The sequence below is a fragment of the Miniopterus natalensis genome, chromosome 1 (assembly GCF_054644295.1).
Source record: "Miniopterus natalensis isolate mMinNat1 chromosome 1, mMinNat1.hap1, whole genome shotgun sequence".
NCBI classification, from domain to species: Eukaryota; Metazoa; Chordata; class Mammalia; order Chiroptera; family Miniopteridae; genus Miniopterus; species Miniopterus natalensis.
Window position 1 is genome coordinate 194,626,066 of NC_142081.1, and position 20,642 is coordinate 194,646,707.

Below are 20,642 nucleotides of genomic sequence, written 5' to 3' on the forward strand. Positions count from 1 at the left end.
CTTCATGAAAGTAAGTATTGTGATGTGGAGTAGGGGGCCCAAGAAGGCCTAAAGAACAGGGCCAAGCATTGCTCTACAACAGTTTCCTTAATTTTTTCAAGCAAACCTTACATTTGCATCCCAAAGTTTTAAGTAAACAGAAAAATACTACTTATTAAATGGAGAGAATTCAAACCATAACGGGTAGTAGTGATTTATATTTGGGTGGGACATTTTATTCTAAAAATATGATAGCATATCGTAGCAGTTAGGTCACGGCCACGTGTCCCCAAGATTCAAGCTGGTTTTTAACACTTTCTGATGGTGAATGACTGCTCCCTGGATGCGGGAGATCGAGAAATATCCCTTATTTTTAAAGGTCATTTAAATTCCAAGAAAAGGTATCCTTGGAAAGTATATTATTCTTAAAGCCAGCAAGTTAAAAAAAATATCAAAACCTCCAAGAGTGGCTTTTAATTTTACTGTGTCTATGTGCAGAGATGCCCACCCAAAGCTCCAGCTATTGGTTGAGTCAGTGGCTGCTCGAGCTTGTTAAGGAGGGTAGGCTTCAGACGGCCAGACTGCGTGTCCACAGCTCCCGTGGCCGGCTCCGCAAGGCCAGCAACGGCAGAAGCTGGCCTCTGGGGCAGCCGAAATCAGGGCTGAGGAGAGACCCAGTGCCTGTCTCGGGGACAGGGGTGCGCTACCAGTGGACAGGCTCCAAATCAAAAGCCATGCGGGCAGCAATTGTGAAGAGCGCCCCCTAGAGGCAGCTCCGCGTCACGGGCTCCTGGGCAGCCAGCAGGGATGCACTCATTAGAGAGGGAACCGCGTGGAATCGCCAAAACAGTGACAGATATGGGCAGTTTCATGCGGGTCAACCAGATGTACGTTTACAGAGAGCTAGCGATTCTCCTGACTGCGTGGTGTCGGTCGGGAGGCGTACAGGAGATGCACCCCCACAGTGTGTGAATACGTGTGCATGTGCACGGGTAAGTCCGAATGTCACGTCAGCCTCACCTGGGACACTGGTCGTTGGGGGTCACGCTCCCCGCCAGGCTCAGCTCCGGGACCAGCGTGGGCTCCCCGGGCCGCCTCCTGCTGCGGGCGGCCCTCTCCCGCACCTGCCGCTCCAGCACTGCCCGGTCGGTGGGCTCCGGAGGGAGGGGTTTCACAGGATCCTGCCCGGGAAGTGGCTCCTCCGCCTCGTCCTCGGGATGTTCTTCGACTGCGTGTTTCTTTTTCTTTCCCTTCGCCCTCTGTTGGGGACGAGCAACCTTATGTCAAACGGAAATGTTGGAGTTCCACTGAAGAGCACAGGCTTCAGGATCGGAGACCTGCAGGCAAAGACAGCTCCTCCTCGACCGGCTGCGGGCCCTGGGGTGGGGAGGAAGCCCCTGACCTCTCCCTGCCTCGGGCTTCTCAGGTATGAAATGAGGACAATCATGAGAAAACCCTTCCAGGGCCGCTGAAATGGGGTAATTAGTGCCTGTAAAGCACTCATCACATGCCCGGCCCCTAGAAAGAGCTTTAAAATGTTAGCTATTCATATGATCGTTAACATCGGTTCTCAAGGCCAAGGGCACATCTTGAAATTAAAGTAAGGCTGTGAGCACGGCTGGCATTGCAGGTCACCCTCATCAATGACTTACTGCCCTTGGAATTAGTTGTGCATGTGACGTGTGCAAGGTTATGTAGTTTTCTGAGGGAGACCGGTGAGCATTCATGCCCCACATTCAGTGGGATGACTCGTGTAAAATGCTTGACATGTACGTGAGCGATTACAGTTGCTACTTGTTTGTCCCCCAAAGGGCCTCGACCTGCTAAGAGCTTTCTGTGGAAGAGATGCTCTGGTTTCAGCTAGTTTTGCGGCCTCTTCAGCAAGTGCATGCATGAGCCAGTCCACTCGCTCGCTCTTCTGTCCCCTGCAAGGGGCAGGGAGGGAGCCAGCAGAGCCAGCGGGGGACCCCAGTCTGCTCCCCCAGTTTCCCTCCTGCCTCATGGGGTGCCCCCAGGCCGTCTCCCCCCCAGGTCAGCCCAGTCCGAGGCTGAGCCTCCGCGTGCAAACCTGGGCCTTCTTCCAGGCTCTCCACTGCTGGTAGGCGGCTCTGTACCCCTCCATCTTCTGCTGGTACTCCTCCGAGCATTCTTCCAGCAATTCGCTTACTTCAGCTTGAATTTCTGCTTCATATGCGTCTTCATCTGCTTTCTGGTCCACTTTTTCCCTTTAAAATAATTTGCAGTGCCTTGGTTATTTCTTGAAGTTAATTAATAGAGTAATAATAACAGCAGACTCCTGCACTAGGCTTGTTTTGTGGCAGGCCCTCTTCTAAATGGGGTTGTTGCAGAGCAGTCCAACCCCAGATGCAGGGACTTATCTGCATTTTACACACGAGGAGACGGAGGCACGGAGAGGTTAAGTAACTTGCCCAAGAACACATAGTGGTGATGGAAGAGCTGGAATATGAGCCCAATATCTTCACCGCTAAGCAACAATGCTGCTCCAAGCTAAATGACCCAGATGGACACACTGACACGGTGCTCGTAACTCTCCCCCTATAGCGGCAGAAGGTCACCGAGTTGTCCTATTAGTTCTTTACGTCTCTGAGGACCCACTTCGCCATGTTGCTACTGAGTCCCTAAAACCACCTTTTGACTTTGGGTGGATGATCTGAGGCTTTCTTGGATGGTTCTGCCGACACTCCAGCAGGAGCTCGGCTCAGCCCAGGGCAGGGTTTCCCAAGGTGTGTCCTGTAGAAGAGTAGTTCTGTGAGATGCCCTACGAAAAGGTGCTGCGGCCAGGTCAGCCTGAGGTCAGACGAATGCGAGAGGTCCTTGCACAGCTCTGCAGAGCCCTTTATCTGTTACTGGACAGTGTGACTCTCTTGGAGGGGGATGGTCAACATGCCTGCCCAACAGCACATCCCACCCAGAGCATCCCGCTCAGCACATCCCACCCAGCGCCTCCCACCCAGCACTTGGAGCTGTTGCCGCTGACTGCCTGTGCTAAAGTCAGTGCCATATGGCCTCTTAAGGTCCCTCATCCCTTTTAGATAAATGTAGTCAAGTGCCTAGAGCTGACAAGTGTTTGCTATGCAACAGTGTGGCCTGGTGCTTTAGCAATTAGCAGTTCCCCAAGGTGACCTAGAGGTGACCTGAAGGGTAAATTTTCTATAAATTTTAGTTTATCCTAAACTTAGGAAGGAAGGAAGAAGAAAACAATCTTGTAAATATTTATGTTCTGCTTTGAGGTTAGAGGGATAGCCTGGGAGACAGAATTTAGAAGTGGAGACTGGAATTTCTGGGAGATATTCATGGTTTCTGTGGGAGAAACTATCTGAATTTTTCATGAACTAATATTCAGTGAGCACCCACTAAGTGGCAGGTGCTCTGTTGGGGACCAGAGATCTAATGGCAACAAGGTCCCTAACCTCACAGAGCATAGTGTCACCTTTGTCCTGGAACCTGTAGGAGGCCTTCTCAGCCTCAGGAGGATTACAACCTTCCCAGAACGACAATTCACAGCATCTTTGGCTGAAACATGGCTGACTTCAAAGCAAAGCATCAGCTAGTTGCCCACATTCGTCACTTTTCATGTTGGTGTGCGGGCAACTTATTCGGAGGAAACAGTCAGGAGGGCACCGGTGCCAACAGAGACACTCTTAGATTAATGTACAGGACTTGGCCTTTCTGTGGTAACTGTGCTCTTGATCATGGATCAAAGTCTAGTGAGTGGGGCTTCATTAGCTTTAACACGAACAGAGCATAGCTTCCCCGCACCATACCCAGGCCATTCCAAGTGGGTAGAGATGGACATGAAAGACAGAGCTGTAAAGACCGCAGGAGACGACATATAGACAACGTAGACCATCTACATGACTCCGGGAGGGTTTCCTCAGCAGACAAAAAGCACGACCATAAAAGAAAAGACTAACATGTTCTTTTAAAAATTAAGACCTTCTATTCATCAAAAAGCAGCAGAAAGAGAGTAAAAAGACAAGTTCAGATGGGAGAGGCCACCTGCAGCACCCATCATTTACAAAGGTCTTGTGAACAGGGTGCCCTAGAACTCCTACAAATTATGAAAAAGATAAAAAGACAAACAATCTAGTTCTAAAATCAACAAAAGCCTTGGAGAGACACTTCATAGAAGAGGAAATCACGATGGTCAACTCACGTGTGGGAAACAAAAACTAAAACATGCCATCAGATTGGCACAACGTTCACGTTCGACATCAGGCGCGATGGGTGATAAGGGTGACGTGAGCCCATGGGAACACTGGTCAGAGGATAAATCAGCTCAGCCACCCGGGAAAAATGTTTGGATTCTGCATGGAAATATTTAGCAAAGTGCCTCCCTTAAGGCTGGACGGTTTCAGTCCAGGTACACCTCTGGAAAACTTAGGCACGTGTACCCTAAAAGCCATGCACCCGAAAGTGTCCACAGAAGTGCTGTTTGTAACAGTTGAAAAATGGAATCAACTCGATGTCCACCAGCAATAAAATGGACAAACCCTGTAATAGTCATATAATGGAGAATTACAAAGCAAATAATCTATAGCTGTGTGCACAGTGTAGGTGAGTCTCACATAGTATCAAAGAAACATGTGTGTACTCGCTCAAGAATACACACAATACAGTTCTATTTGTGGAAAAGTAAAAAATGATATATTCCTAGGGATTACATATGATGGCAGACCTATAAATAAAATCAAGGAAACACTGGTCCTAATAGTCCAGAAAAGGTTACTTGGGGACTGAGGGGTGAAGCTGGGGCTGGGAACACCATGCGATGTTCCACTTCTGAACCTGGGGCATGGTAACATGGCTCTTCATTTGTAAGTATTTTTTCTAATTACTTTTTAAACCGTATCTATGTTTTATACATTTTTCTCTATGCATGATATAACCCAATAAAACAATTTTTGAAAAGAGCCTACTTTCTCAAAACGAGTTTCAAGGGTGTGTTTGTAAACCTCTGGAACTCTCGCAGGGACTTCATTTCTTTCCAGACTTTTATGATGCTCTTAAGCAACGTGCGATCTTTTTCTTGCTCAGCATCACGGAGTTTTCTTGTTTGCCTACAAGATAAAAATTACACACATGCGCGCACACACACATTATTTAGGTGTGTTTGCAGATTTAAAAAAACTAATAATGCTATAGTGATTGCATATTTAAGAGCTACAATATCTCTTCAGTACTAGGAAACCAAAATATGAATGCAAATTTGAAGACATTGGGCTGTTGATCTGTTTTGAGAGGCTATTTGATTTTGTTTTTTGCGAGGGGAATCTGACTTCTACTTCACTAAATTACCTTTTAAAATTATTACTAACACAAAGTACCCTTCATCCAATCGCCACCGCTGACGCTATAAAAATTAAGGGCCCAGTAAACGCAGTTTTCATGGACCAAATGATTGTAAACATAGGGGAGCATATTGCTGTCCCAGTTGGCAGCTAATATATTCAGGTCTCAGGTCTCCCTTTAGGAGAGGAAGCAGTGTTAGAGCATGCCTCGGCGAGTGCGGTGCAACTAGAGGAACAATATTTTCGGCCTGATTTGAAGAGACATCCTTGGAAAATGCTTCCATGTTCATTTCCATTATTCAAAGTGTTTGGCAATTATCTAATGGCTTACTTTAACCTCTCTCTACAAATGACAGCCCAACCCAGAACTCAAATGTACTCTATTATATCTTTCATTCATTAATTAGACAATTTTTTTTTTCTTGAGCAAGTACCAGGTGTCATCCTGGGGGATTCGGAAGTGTCTAGGAGACAGAAGGGGTCTCTGTCCTCAGGAAGTTTAGCTCAGGAGGCAGACACATAGATAAATGACTATTACATACAATGTGAGATTGGCCTAAGAGAGTGTTTCAGGTATGAGCACCTCCTGGCCTCCAGAAGGAAGGCCTGCGTCTGGGGGTTGTACTTGTGATGGCTGGTGGCGTTGGGAAAGGAAGATGACAGCCAGTTAGTTGTTGGGTGGCCGAGATTCAGGACTCTCTGAAGGCCGTGGAAAAGCAAGAAAGCAGAGAACTAGAATAAGAAGCAGTCTTCTTGAGGAGCCGCTAGGCATTGTGGTTAAGGGCACAGAAGTAGGAACCAGACCACCCAGGTTTAAGTCCTGGCTCTATCATGTACTAGCCGGTATGTGTCTTTTCTGTCCATGTGTACCACACGTGTGTGCCTAGGACAATGAGTACTGTGTCAGGTGTTATGTGGGTTTAGTAAACTGCATCACACAGCAAGCATCCGCTTACACCTGGATTTAATACACACACACACACACACACACACACACACACACACACACACATATATTGATTGATTAATTTTAGAGAGAGAGGGTGGGAGAGGGAGAGAGTTAGAAACATCAGTGAGAGAGCAACAATGACCAGCTGCCTCCTGCATTTCCTCTACCAGGAACTGGGCTCACAACCCAGGCATGTACCCTGATGGGGAATTGAACCGGTGACCTCTCGGTGCATGGGATGACACTCAACCAACTGAGCCACACCGGCCAAAGCTACGCCTGAATTTTTAAATTCAACATTGTTTTATCCACATCAATACCTGCAGATCTAATTCAGTCATTTCAACCATGGTATAGACGTTCAGTGTAACTCTAGCAGATGTGTTCATTGCTACGTTATTTCTAGTTTCTGATTTTTAAAATGATGCTGTGAAATCCTTGCACACACCTCCAGGTGCACATGTGCACATGGCTCCTTGGAGGGCACACATCTGGAGCAGAATTGCTGGGTCCTTGCTGATGTGCATTTGAGCACTTTGCTTGTCTATGGCCAGGCTGTTCCCTGAAGTGGGGGCTGTCGCAGTATTTGTTCACACCAGCAGAGTGTGCAAGTGACAACATCCTGCATCCCCATTCCTTTACTGGGCTTTGAATTTGGTGTTAATATGCTGGATATATCTCACTGCTTTTTTTGGCTTGATTTCACATGTGTTCAGTGCATTCAGAAAAACTCTGAGAAATGAGTTCTCAACAAGTACACATCAACGAGGGAAAAAAGTTACAACTACAGACTTTACTCACCGAATTTCAGATTTACTCACCGAATTTCAGATTTATACTCATTGATGGCTTTTTGGGTTATATCAACAGACCTATCAGTTTTTGCTGGATCAAGGCCCATCTCAACAGCATTTCTTAGAGCTTGGAGCTTAAAAAGACATGGATACAAGTTTTGAGTTAGACTCTCTCCTTCCTACTGCAGGTAATGTGCCTGGACCCTCCTATGAAATGACCCGCCCACAAAATGACCCAAGGACCCTGTGTTGTGAATGGATGCCCAAGCATCCAGTTGTCTTCAAGCTTTCCCCAAAATGAACTGTGACAAAGAGCTATTTCTCCTATTCTTAAAAAGAAAAGTAATACTAAAGAACATTGCATGTCTGTCCTTGTTCTGTGGCCCAGATAATCAAGGGGCTCATGAGAAATGCTACTTTTATGTGCATGTCTCAGGAACAAGGTTTCTTTCAAGGCTAAAAGTGGATCTTTCTGGGTCCTGGACCTACAATGATATTCTTGTGATGTGAAGAGATCATAAAATAATAGACTCATAAAAGGAGGTATCATGGAGTTATCTTTTTGGGGGGACAGTAAGTCTCAACGTCAGGGTATAAGACTAAAATTGCCTATAGTAAAAATTATTCATGAAAATTCCACAGGATAGGGTTACACTGGAAACCGATCTTAAAGGGATGTCCATTCCTTTGAGCATCAGTTGAAACAACTCACTCGTGTTTAGGTGCTACGTTATGGGAAATTACATATAAAAATGAGAATGTCTCTAAGGACAGAGCAATTCTCAAGGCTTGAAGAGCCTCAGCACCTGAGGTCACATAAGCGAGACACAGCCAAGCATCCTCTATCTAATGCCCACTCCTGGCAGGCGACATCACTGGCTGCACAGATCTTCCTCTTTAAGCCACTGGACTGGCACACGTTCAAGTGCACCGTCACATCCTTTCTTTGCCTCTAGGTACAACATATCAAGCCCCCTAGAAAGAGGGACCAGGCGAAGGAGGCCCACGAATGACTGCTGCTGGAGGTGTTTCTGTTCAGGTCATCAGAAGAGCCAACCCCGCCAACAATAAGGGTGGAAGAGTTTACCTTATCGGTAAGAAATTTTGCCTTGTTTCTCTGGCGTCTTGCAAGGAACTGGTCATATAATTGGGCCAGCTTGGCTGCCAAAACATGCTCCCGGCTAAAACAGGGGTGATGGGTAAAGATTAACCCTGAAATATCAATGTCCAGCTGGAAATTTTCAGGAGGGTCTCCAGGTCCAATCATATGTTGAGTTTTCTGCACGTATCTGACCGCCTGCCAAAGAAAGCGGAGTGTAGGGGACACAGTTACTTACCAGTAATGATCTGATAGGCAAGGGAAGACAGATGCAAAACACCTCCAACCTGGCCAAGCAGGAGAATGATGCCCATCCTGTTTCCTGGAGGTGTTAGGGGCCTGCTCTTTTCGGAATATTTGAAAGGCAACATGACAGACCAGAGTGAGAAAGGAAACCATTTTTATCTTGTCTCCAAGGTTTTTTAGGTTTTCTCTGACTCAAGTCAGTCCTAATCTTTGTCCTGCAGACTATCCTGTTTCTTAGGTTTTGTAGCTGGTGACCTTGAAATTATTTTGACAAGAGAAGCACAGACTCTGGTCCAAACTGGTCATTACTGGGATCATAGATATACTCCCCATGTGCATAGGAACAGCAGCAGAGGGCGGTGGAGAGGCTGAGTGTGTGGAAAACAGGAATGGAAATTTCCACTGGGACTTTCCTGGGTCACCTGGTGTCTAGTGTGTCCGATCAATCTCTCTGTTTATTCCATAAAATCTTTAAGATATGCTACATCGATCACCACTGCTTTGTGGGAGTCTAGGTTTTGACGTTGGGAGGTCCACGGAGGGGAGACCTTTTTGATTTTGTGTCTTCATTTATGCAGACACTGGCTGATCGGGATCTGGGCTTTGAGACACATCACTCGACACTCCCTTTTTGCAGAATGCAGCTTTTGGAAGCTGCTTACACTGTCTGGAAAATGATTATATAAGATTCTGTGACATAAATATGTTATTTATAAGTTACGAGAGGTTGTAAACACTCTAGTAAGAATTGAATCGTCTGTCCTTCGTAAATTGTGGGTAACGTTCAGTAATCTCTTCACTTAATTCCTCTTCATGGCATCATGTAAAGATGCTGAGCTGGGGCTAGAGGCCTTGGGTTCCAGCTCTGGCTCTAACTCTAACTTGCTCTGGAGCCTCGGTCAGGTCGCTACACATCCCTGAGCCTCTATTTCTCCATCTGTAGAAATGGGAGGCTGAGGAAGAAGACTCAGTTAGCATTTTGTAGGCCATTAGGCATCATATAAATCACTTCACATATACCATCTCATTCCTTCCACAAAGATGAATGGGGTCTGCAACTTGGTGGGCCTCAAGCAGCCCTCGAGTTAGAAGGAGGCCTGGGATCCGATCTTTATAACACGAGGCGGGAAGGATACGGCCTGGGGTGTGCAGAGGGAGGCTGGGAAGCCCCGGAGAGGGGACTCCGCAATCCTATGATTGTAAGATTCTGACATTCTTCCCTGTCAGACCAAGAGCAGAAAAGGGAGGTCCAGATTGTGTGTGCATGTACGTGTGTGTGTGTGTGTGGTGGGGGTGTGTGTGTACACACTTACATTCTGTGCTCCCACTGGTTATATAGTGTGATCTGCTTTTCAGTTACTATTAGTCATAGAAATAGGCCAGGCATTCGCACTTACAGCAAAGCATGTACACGAGTCGTCATTTACCAGTAAATCTGTTATAGTTTTGTGTTGCTGGATGCTTTGTACTGATAAGAGTATATGAGTTTATTCTTTCTAGACATTTAATTTTATACTTTGCCCTCCCCCCAGATTCGTAGACTACTAATGTATATTTAGGACTTATAATTTCCTGCGAGACTTCAGTAGAGTGTATCCTGCATTGATTTTAATAAAATAGCAAGTTTTCTCCTATAAAAAAGCATTTAGTCTGTCTTTAATGAGAAGACTGGTAGATTTTTCGTTTTAAAAAAAGAAGTCCTTGTAAACCAGGCTGTGTTTACAAGTACAGTAGGCTCTAACAGGAAAGGACTGACTATGTCTCAGTCCCTCCCCAGATATGCTGAATTGAATCTCCATTTGCATTTGTAGGGCAGAAAGACCACCCTGTACAGGTAATATTCCACCAATATTTTGCACCTTGTGAAAGCCCTTGTTCTGGCCATTAAGGTCTTTACTTTTAGGTGGCAACAATGGAAGCCTGTTTCTTCCCTCTTTTATTCTAGTAAAAGTACTCAGTTATCACCTGCACTCATGTGAGAAGTTTCTACTCTGCATGTGGTCACTATGTGTCTTGTGATCACCCAGACCACCTGGAACTTAAAACACTCCCACCTCACTAAGACAGGTACAACTGAACATCACGCCATAGGCCTCGTGGAACATTCCCCCCCAGCTGATTTGTTCTTGCTGGGTCTTGCCTTGCCTTTCTTTACATGGGGCTCTGAGATCACTCAGGGTGTGGCTCTCAGGTTCTGTCTTGTACTCTTCTTGGTGAGTAATCAACGTTGGTAGCACAGTTTTAATTACTTAAACTATCACCTGGGGCGCCTGTACTTTGTATCTCCTTCCCCAGATCTGCATCAGCCCGTGTTCAAATGATTATTGGTGGTCTCTGCCTTACGCTGAGCTCAGCTAAGTAAAAGTAGCTTCCAGGACTCTTGGTAGTCATTGGGTAAGACCACTCAAAAGACCCCAACTTCCTTCCTACTGGGGAGAAAGACCCCCTGAATTGTTGTCTTTCTTTTTGATATATCTGTGTGTACACATGTGCCCTGGGAAAATAGTAGCTATAGAGTCTGAATCCAGCCCAGAGCCTGCAGGAGCTTCTAGGGCCATTGTCCTGGTCTTTCTTGGGGATGTTTCTCATTCTCTCTCTCCAGGAGGGGAGGGGGGGAAACAGGGGGGCAACGACACATATGTGCCACTTACAACTGATGTCTGTCCTTGAGGTTAATTATGTGAGCCTTGGGGAAAAATACTACGCTTTTCCTCTGGAGTCCCTAAGCCTAGGTTAGGAAGGGTCACGCCCCCTAACACATAGAGAATTCTGGCCTCCCTGCAAATGTGGTTATATATATATGTATGCACATATATATATAACCACATTAAATTAATTAATTAATTTAATCCTTACCTGAGGATGTTTTATTGATTTTAGAGAGAGAGGAAGGGGGGAGAGAGAGAGAGAGAGAGAATCATCGATGTGAGAAACATCAACAGCTTGCCTCCTGTACCTGTCCTGACCAGGGATCCAACCCAAAACCTAGGTACATGCCCTGACCAGGAATCGAACCCACAATCTCTTTGGTGTGTGAGATGATGCTCCAATCACTGAGCCACCCAGCCAGTCAAACCACATTTTTAAAAAGGACTGAGATACACAGGTAAACAGTAAGCTTACTAGGTAACTTGTTATGAAGAAACAAAGAGATAGGCCTAATACTGGCTCCCTCGAATTTAAACCCCTATGCTTCTCTCTTATACACTCGACCACATTCTCCCTACTTTGCTGTGTTCGAAGGCTACCCTCTAAGGAATGACCTTGGCAGACATCAGCCCCTTTGGGTTTCTCTCTTCTCTAACTTCTTTTGCTCTGTGATGCTGGATAACCAGCCCTCCTAGTGGGACTATTCTTTCTCTACTTTCTTATTTCTGCCCACAAGATAGGAAGATCTCCCCTCTCAAAAGCACTGAGAGGGAAGGGAACCCTCTGCACTTCTCTCCCCTGCCGCCATCCCCACAGGCTAGAGGGAAGGAAGAATGTGCCCGATTGGCAAGTCAAGTGGAGCCCAAGACCCATTAGTCCAGGTCCTCTGCTGGGCAAAGCGACCAGTAGCTCTTAGCCCTCTCCAGGAGAGCCCGCTCGCCGGCCCCCGTGTTGTCCTGGGCACTCCACGTCTGGGCTCACGGGGCAGTCCTCTAGCTGCTCAGCTTGTGTCTAGATGGGGAACATAACTCATGGAAGACGGAGCAGGAAGGCTATCTGGCCTTGGTTCCAGGTCACTCCACCGTCCAGTGTTGCCCTCGGTGGGACAATATCTGCACTCCTCTGAATCCTGTGCGTTTCCAACGAGCTCAGAACTTCTCAAGGAGACAGATGAGATTCATTGGCTCCAATACCCCACTCTCCACAGTAATGATGCTTCTGGTTTCTAACTTTAACCCATAACTTAGTGCTTCACTGTATCTGTGCTGTATGCTGTAATGGATGGGCAGATGAAGAGAGAGACTGATGGATCCTTAGATAGATGTATAAGCTGAGACTGTCTTGATCACTGATTTTATCATGTGTCTTTGTCATGTAAGCAAATCGATAAGACCCTCATGGACTAGGACGGAGGTTTATGATTGTTTTGTAATCTACACCCAGGATCTCATTTCTGCACAAAGAAGCCACTTGTCAATACTTGTCTGTAATCAACAATATTTTATAAAAATTCACAATTTTAAAAGGCACACATATATATTATCTCAATACTTTCAATGATCGTATGAGGTAGGGAAGATTATTATTATTTTTCAATGAGGGAAACGGGTCCAGAGAGGTACAGGGACCTGCCCAAAGCCACAAGATCCTTGACAGAATGGCGGACTCCACGCTGTGTCTTCTCTGTTCATCACCCACTTTATAGAATGATCACTATCTCCCCTCATTCTGTTTTACTTTATCAGCTGAAATGTTACAAATCTGCACTTACACAGGTTTCTGAAGGAGGAGACCCTTGCTCATGAAGCAAGAGCAATGTAATTAAACGAGAAGACAGGCAACTCTGTCCATATAACACTAGGCGGCCCTCACTGAGCCCTGTTCCGGCACTTACAAGTATTATCTCAACCAACCTGCCCAAGGATTCCAGGAGATAGGTGCTATTATGACGCCCACTCTACAGATGAGTAAATTGAGACAAAGATCCAAGTCTGCCCTCCGGGGAGCTTAGTGCCAGGACTCAAGGTACCACAGCTCAGGGAAAGACAAAGAAAAGAATTTGCAGGGATGGGAAACCCAAATTTACATAATAAAGAGACAAAGAGTGGGAAGCAATCCTGCAGCTTTAGTAAAATGGCAGAAAGGAAAGAAGAAAAATAGGGGCGAGTAACCTGGGTATGCAAATAAGACACTGGCTCAGCCCTTCCACCTGGTCCACTCACTGCTGGCCTAAGAAGGGATCGGGCGAGCACCGCGGACTCGCTCGTAAATATGCCTGCTGTCTTCTGTCCTTTATGTGTAAGACTGAGTTATTTAAAAAATAAATCCAAGTAGAATGTTACAAATGCAGCATGCCATGCGATTCAAGAAGCAGAGCACTTTCAAGCAAATGCACGTATCAAAAGGAGGAGGGTGTACCTTCTTATACAGCGTTTCCAGTTCCGCCTTAATGTCCTGCTCCTGTGTCAAGGTTGGTGGCCTTGAAGGGAACTGCTTGATGGGGTTGGGCAGGGCTAGGATCCGGCCATCATCTCCGAACCACCTTCTGTCCTGGGGATCAAGTGGAGGGAAGGACATTTTCTTCTCATTGGGCAGAAAGGGTTTACACAATAAACAACGTTTGCAGGGACACTCTAGGTCCCCGTAACATCTCATGTCCCTTCCCCTCTCCCAATACATCTTCTAAAGCCTCTGTTTCCGTTACATATGGGGTCTTCACTAATGCCCCCCCCACAATTAATTCAAGGTATAGTCTTCATCCCCCCTCCACACCCTGCAAAAAACAAAAAGCTCAAGAAAAACTGAAATAATTGCTATGGGAAAATCTGCATTCTACTCATTAAAAAAATCAAGGAAAAAAAAAACCCACAGGAGAAAAACAACTGAGAACATTCTGTCTTGGAGCATTAAACATCTCCGTGAATGGGGAAAACGTTGCCAACATCTGATCTAGCAGAAGCTCGAATCCAGCTGGCAGAAGATGGGTTTTGAGCAGCGAAGAGTCTGTGCTGTTTGAGATCACTAAACATGCTGAGACAAATTAAGAAAAAATTAAACGACTGTGTGTGGACACCCTCAAGTGGCAGCGAGTGCAGCGGTGCGTTGGCTGCCCTGTTAGGAGGGTCACTCAGGGAGACACTGGGTCCCGGGGCGACGCAGGGAGTGGGTGGCTTCTTACGGGCTCCTGCACCAGCAGCCTGTTCTCCACGGTGTTCTGTGTGGCCCGCGGCACCTCGGGCCTGGTCCCGATGTAGAGGCCTTCGTCCTCCAGGAACCTGGGCTGCACGTTCTCTGGAAGCTTCTTATCCAAGGGCACTAGCCGGTGCACAGAGAAACAGCGACGTCAGTGCCCGCCCAACCTTTCAAGCTGAAATTTGGTGAGTTAAAGCAACCCCGGGAGATTTTGTTTCTGTTCTTGGAAATATGCACATTTTCCAAATTAATTCCTAGAAGCAGAACTAAGGAAAAAATGAATGTGCTCCCCTGCAATATCATGTCGGAGAAAGATGAAATAATTCAGTACGTAAGTCGCCAGCATGTAGATTGAGGAGTGTGGCGTTCACATTGAAAAGCCAGCCCCACTGTCACTACCAGAATGAGTCTGGGCAGGCATGTCATTGTAAAAAATTTTTTTAGCCTGGCCGGCGTGGCTGAGCAGTGGAGCATCAACCTATGATTGAGGAGATCATGGTTTGATTCCCAGTCAGGGCACATGCCCAGGTTGCAGGCTCGATCCCCAGTAGCGGGCATGCAGGAGGCAGCCGATCAATGAGTCTCTCATCATTGATGTTTCTCTCTCTCTCTGGAATAAAATAATAATAAAAAATTTTTTAAAAGTTTAAGTTGATTTTAGAAAGAGAAGGGAGAAAGAGAGAGAGAAAGATTGATTTGTTGTTCCACTTATTTATGCATGATGAGTTGCTTCTTGTACGTGCCCTGATGGGAGATTGAACCCACAACCTTGGCGTATCTGGATGACGCTTCAGCCAACTGAGCTACTGGGCCAGGGCTGGGCAGGTACTTCCTGAACTCTTTCCTTCGCACAAAAGAGATGATAATATGTGTCTCACTGGATTATTGGGATGTCTAACAAATTCCAATACTTTGAACATATGTGATTCAAACGACCTATCAAAAAGAAACGATCATTTATCCTTGGCTCAGCAGTTAACTGGAGTTCAGCTAGAACATGATAAATGGAAAGAAATCCAACCTCCAAGCGAGGTGAGCGCAGGCTCCCTGGCCTGACGGGGACTCGCTTGCAGGACTCAGGCTGCCCTGCATTTTAAGTGTGAGCTACTAGGAACTGGGGGAACCCCTCAGGTGCCTCAGGGGGAAAGGAAATTCCAGGGGAGAAAAGAGCAACAGGAGACTCAGGGCAGAAAGGAAGCAGAGCAGCAATGAGTTGTTAATCAAAAGGTCCGCTCCCGTACCCTGGCCAGTCCCCACCTCAGGGAACCCCCACCAGCCTGCTTCCTAACACACAGCTGCTCAAACCCTTGGACTCTCCAAAGCGACCACTGTCCATCCTTCTGTATGCTAATGAGATGGCTCCTCAATAGTCTTGGGATGAGAGCTGGTGGCCTGGGGACCCAACCGTGTGAGGAGAGGGTTGGGACTTTCGCTCACCCCTCCCTCCACTCCCACCTCTGGGAGAAAAGCACAGAGGTACTAGAGACTGAATTAATACCAACGGCGGTGACTTAACCAATTGTGAGTATATAATGACACTTCCACAAAAATTCCAACTGCAGGGGTTTGGAGAGCTCCTGAGTTGGTGAACAGATGGAGATGCTGGGGGCAGGGGGGCCCCCCGAGAGGGCGTGGGAGCTCCGTGACCCTCCCCACATACCTTGCCCTCAGCATCTCTTCACCTGTATCCTCTATCACGTCCTTTATTATATAATTCACCAGTAAATATAAGCCAGTGTTTCCCTGAGTTCTCTGTGCTGTTCTCTCAAGTTATGGAACCTAGAGAGGGAGTCATGGGATAAAAGAAATGATCATTTATCCTTGGCTCAGCATTTAACTGGAGTCCAGCTAGAACATGACAAATGGAAAGAAATCCAACCTCCAAGCGAGGTGAGCGCAGGCTGATTGGCCGTAAACCTGGGTAGAAGTGTGTGTGACCTGGGCACATGCTACTTGGCAATTGCCGCCTGAAGTAGCAGGTAGTCCTGTGGGACTGAGCCCTTCATTCGTGGGGTCTGCACTAACCCCAGGCAGGTAGGTCAGGGCTGAATTGCGGGACACCTCGCTGGTGTTGGAGGACTGGTCGGCGTATGTAAAAGCCCGCCCCTCTGGTCAGAGGAGTGTCCGAGATGCCGAGTGTGAGGAGGGCATGACACACAGCCGTTGCTTTTTTGCGGCCTGAATCCCAGGGCTCCCAGAGCTGGCCACTGATGTGATGAAGGGGTCCCAGGGCATCGTGGGATTCCTTCCGCTATTCTATCAGTAAGTGCTTGTTCCGTGGGTATTTTTCCACATTCTACATTTGTGTGTGTGTGTGTGAAGATATTTCTCGATTATTAAATCAGATTAGAAATTGGGGAGAGTGAGGGACATCAGACGTCCTTAGACACCGGCAGCATTTCACTGGAAGGAAAATGATGAGAAGGAATCTAGAAGGAGCCAGCACCTGCCAGCCTGCTGGGTGTGAACAGGAGCTCCTTCTCCCTCTGCAGCCGAGCGCGGGCGCTTTCGTAGTCTGCGGGCCTCACAGCCACGACATCTTCAGCCGCGGGATCTAAGCCCAGTAGGAAATCCTGGGCATCTTTGCCATTAAGTAGCTCTTCCTCACCCTGCATTATGTTAAAAAATAACAAAACAACAAAAAATACTACGCTAAGATGGTCAGTTTACGCCAGAAAAATAATCGATGATATTAAACTCATCAAACAAACAACACGCTCTATGACAAAATTACCTTTTCATTTATCTTTTTTAAATGAAAGCATGGCCTTTCACATTTACCATGTGGATTTTCTTTGTTTTTTACTTTTCTCCGTATTTGGAAAATGTCAAAATCAGAATGGGCTGAAACTAGAGGAGACTGCTAAGGGAAGCTACTGAAAGCTCAACAACCCTGGCCCCCTGGGAGAGCTGATAGTTATTTAAAGAACGTGGGTTCATAAATTATGTAGCATTTTAAGCTTCCACCCGGCTCTCAGCCCAGGCAAATGCACAAGCATAGGGTCCACAGTCTCTGCTCAGACCGCCTGGAGCCCCAGCTGCGCCCTGAGCTGCCCGGCGACGTCAGGGAGCTCACCCCCTTTTCTGACCCTCAGTTTTCTCAGTTGTAAGATGGGGACATTAACAGAGATGGCCTCTTAGGGCTTGGACAGGATAGAATTAAATGGCACATGTAAAACTTTTCAGCACAGGACCTGGAGTTATAAATATTAGCCGAAGAGAGTTAATTTTGCTTAATTGAGGATTTTCCACGTTTCCCCCTCTTTTCCCCTCCTTCCCTTTCCCTCTGACTTTCTCCGTCTTCCCCTTTTTAAAATTTGAGCCTGGAGCCCATTTACGAGCGACGCCTTGTAAAATCCTGCGGAGACTGGCAGGTAGCTGCAGACGCCGGCGGCCTAGCTACCTGCCTCCTGATATTTCCTCCCCACACACCCCCGACAGTAAGAATGGAAAAGTCAACTACACGGTAGCCAGGCTCTCAGCATAACAGGAGGACAAGAGAATGCCCAACACCTCAAGAAAGGAAAGGAGAGACCCCCCCAAATATCAGTGTGTGACGTTTCCTGCTCCTGCTCCGGCTCTGCTTTGTGATGAGCAGAGACAGGATTGGGAAAAGCTGCAGAAAAGGCAGAAAAAGGAAGGCAGTGAAAGGGCCTCTGGGTGATCTAAAACTTCCACCGGAAAGACCGAACCCGCTGAATGAAAATACCAAAAACGGGCCCGGACACAGCGAAGGGGTTTCACAGTGCGCACGACTGCAAAGGGCGGTTTTCAAAGCACAGATTCCGGGGGAGAAAATGCAAGAGAGAAGGGAAGTGGCTTTTGGGAAGACGTGTAATCTGCCTAAAGAGGTATGTCATTGTGGCTTTGGTTTGCATTTCTCTAATGATTAGTAATATCAAGCATTTTTTATGTGCCTATTGACCATTTGCATATCTTCTTTGGAGAGATGTCTATTCAAGCCCTTTGCATATTTTTACTGGCATGTTTTCTTTTATCGCACACATACCTCTCCCAGTTATGGAATCTGAGTTGTGTTGGCCTGGGTGTGGCCCGGGCACAAAAGGCTGCCTACCTGTGAGGCTGCGGGCCGGGCGGGGAAGACGGAGCTTTCCTTAGCCTTGGGCAGGTCAACGTTTTGCACGTGAAATGAATACTCATGGTGTGGAGTCTGGCAAGAAAAACCTGCAAACCACACTGTTCTGCTTTTTTCCCCCACAGAAGAAAGAGAGACCGATTTATTTCAAGGCCCTCACTATCCAAACTGAGGGGGGAAATCAAAGGCCACAAAAAGTAACGTGAGCCTAGTACCCCTTTGCTTTTAACTAAGACATGGGTGAGCTGTTCCGTGTGGTGGTGACAGGTTTGCCGTCAGCCACCCTCTTCCTGGCCAGGATGTCAGCCCCAGCCTCATCAGCAACATCACCACCATCATCACCATCGTGGTCCTCATCGTCACTGACACCAGCACCCGCGCCCCTCTCCGCGTCACCATCGCGATGTTAAATACCGTGCTGGCTGCTCCCCGCACCGGTGGCTCCCCTTCCTCTCCCTCCTCCTCGTGCTCAGCTCCATCTCTGTGTTTTGCTTTCGGTTTTCCCTCGGAGCCCTCTGGTTCGGGATCGGGATCGGGATCGGGATCGAAGCTGAAGGTGAAGAAGCGATAGGCTTCCTCGGCGGTGGGGAAGCCAGGCGGAGCCTAAGGAGAGGCAGAGAGCGACAGGCTTGGGGATGGGGGGAGCCGGAGTGAGCGCCCACATTCCTTGCTACAGGCATCGGCACGGCCTAGGCCTTGGAAGCCTGTTACCTCTGCTGACGGTGCGAGGCGACCGGTCATGAGCGGTAACAAGTGCAATAGGCGGCTGGTGGCCTCCTTTAATGAGTCCCTTTAATGAGTTACCTTTTATACACCAGCTATTATTTACTCTCCTATAAGCACAAACATATATTATTTAGAGCAGTAGAAGCTTTAGAAAGTATGATTAAAATGCTAAAAAATGGATTCATTCTTTTATAGGCCAATGCTGAGACAGTTTTATTTAATTATGAGCAATACAAGATTTGCTAGCCTTTTTTTTTAAGACCATTGCTTTTGGTTTTGGTTCTTCTTGAGTTAGTATTCCCTTTTTCCCCCACATTAAAAGCTGGAGCAATTCAGAGCAGAACAAATAGTTTCATCACTAACATGTCCTGCCCCTCCGCGCATTTCCCTGCCCCAAATCGAGCATTAGGCTAATCCCTCCTGAGCAGAGTCTAGGGTTTTGAAAGAAGGATTATTTCTCATAGTATTTCTTGCATACTCCACAGCAATAGGAGGCAGGCCATGTATGTCATCATCTCTCATTGGATATTTTTGAAAAACACAAGCTAACGAAAACGTGATTTAAAGTAGGCAGGATTTAAAGCAAGTGTGATTTAAAAAGACAGGATTTCTCACCGGGGGTGTAGGCTTGATTTTCCGTACGGCGTCATGGAACTTGACTCTTGAATAACTCTGGGAGCCATCTTCTTGTGGAGTCCTCTGTGCCTCTCTACCTGGCTAGGTGAGTAGAAAATGAAAGATACGTCATTTAAATCAAGAAACTAAGGACGTTGTTAAACAAGTGTCAACTCTTCAAAGGCTTATCTTGTGACCATTAATGCAGATCACCCTTCCTGAGGAATGAAATGCTGACAAATGTCAAATCTATTTGAAGGTTAAGGTTGCTGAATATTGTCTTACTCAACTCTGTCTTTCTCAGGACCAAAAAAATCTAAAGTTTTATACTCAATACACCCTAAAATGAAAAGTGTTATTTCTCCTACAGATCAATAGATTATCCTTCACAAAGAATCATTTCCAAATGGTCTATGAAGAAAAGTATCAATAATGTCTGAGTGTAAATAAGCCTGACATACACCCTTCAGGGCACACAGCCTGCCCGTCTCGTGGGCCTTGGGACTGCTGTCCCCACTGGAGGCTGAGCCTTCTCCCTACACCGGCTTGATGTGCTAACACTCACTATGGGTGTTCTTTCTTCCCTCTGACAGCCAATCCGCCAGCTGCTGTTCCCACCTGGTCGCATCTCTCTTCGAAACCACCCCTTCTAGAACCTCGCTGCTCCACCCAGCAGACACTACAGAGCTTCACCACCCCATAGCTCCTTTGTCTATTAACATGACTGACATCCCCCGTGGGCTGCTCAAGGGGGGACGGTTACTGTCGCCTCTGTGAGTTCAGGGCCCACTGGACACCTGGCGGGAAGGAGTCTCCCCCAGATGCTGGCTGGATAACAGGCAGAGTGTGTCAATGGATCAGATCTTGGGTAACCTGGACACTGACCCTGGCCCACGAATAGAGAAGTTTTGGTCCTGTCTAGTGGTGCCCAAGTATTCAAATGCTCTGTGTCATCTCCACCTTCATGTTTAAGGGTTCCTGGAGA

The 20,642-nt window shown here is 46.9% G+C and overlaps 1 protein-coding gene across 1 annotated transcript in view; it reads right to left on the reverse strand.

The window, feature by feature from the left end:
- The window catches only part of CC2D2A (coiled-coil and C2 domain containing 2A), a 74,302-nt gene that overhangs the window by 44,726 nt on the left and 8,934 nt on the right, over window positions 1-20,642 (reverse strand). The window contains exons 5-14 of the mRNA XM_016204210.2: window positions 19,658-19,759; window positions 18,731-18,919; window positions 16,667-16,829; window positions 14,207-14,343; window positions 13,447-13,578; window positions 8,122-8,331; window positions 7,062-7,168; window positions 4,920-5,060; window positions 2,048-2,204; window positions 1,000-1,238 (exon numbers count right to left, since the gene is read on the reverse strand). Coding sequence (XP_016059696.2) covers window positions 1,000-1,238; window positions 2,048-2,204; window positions 4,920-5,060; window positions 7,062-7,168; window positions 8,122-8,331; window positions 13,447-13,578; window positions 14,207-14,343; window positions 16,667-16,829; window positions 18,731-18,919; window positions 19,658-19,759 — 1,577 coding nt within the window. The remainder of the gene's footprint in view (window positions 1-999; window positions 1,239-2,047; window positions 2,205-4,919; window positions 5,061-7,061; window positions 7,169-8,121; window positions 8,332-13,446; window positions 13,579-14,206; window positions 14,344-16,666; window positions 16,830-18,730; window positions 18,920-19,657; window positions 19,760-20,642) is intronic.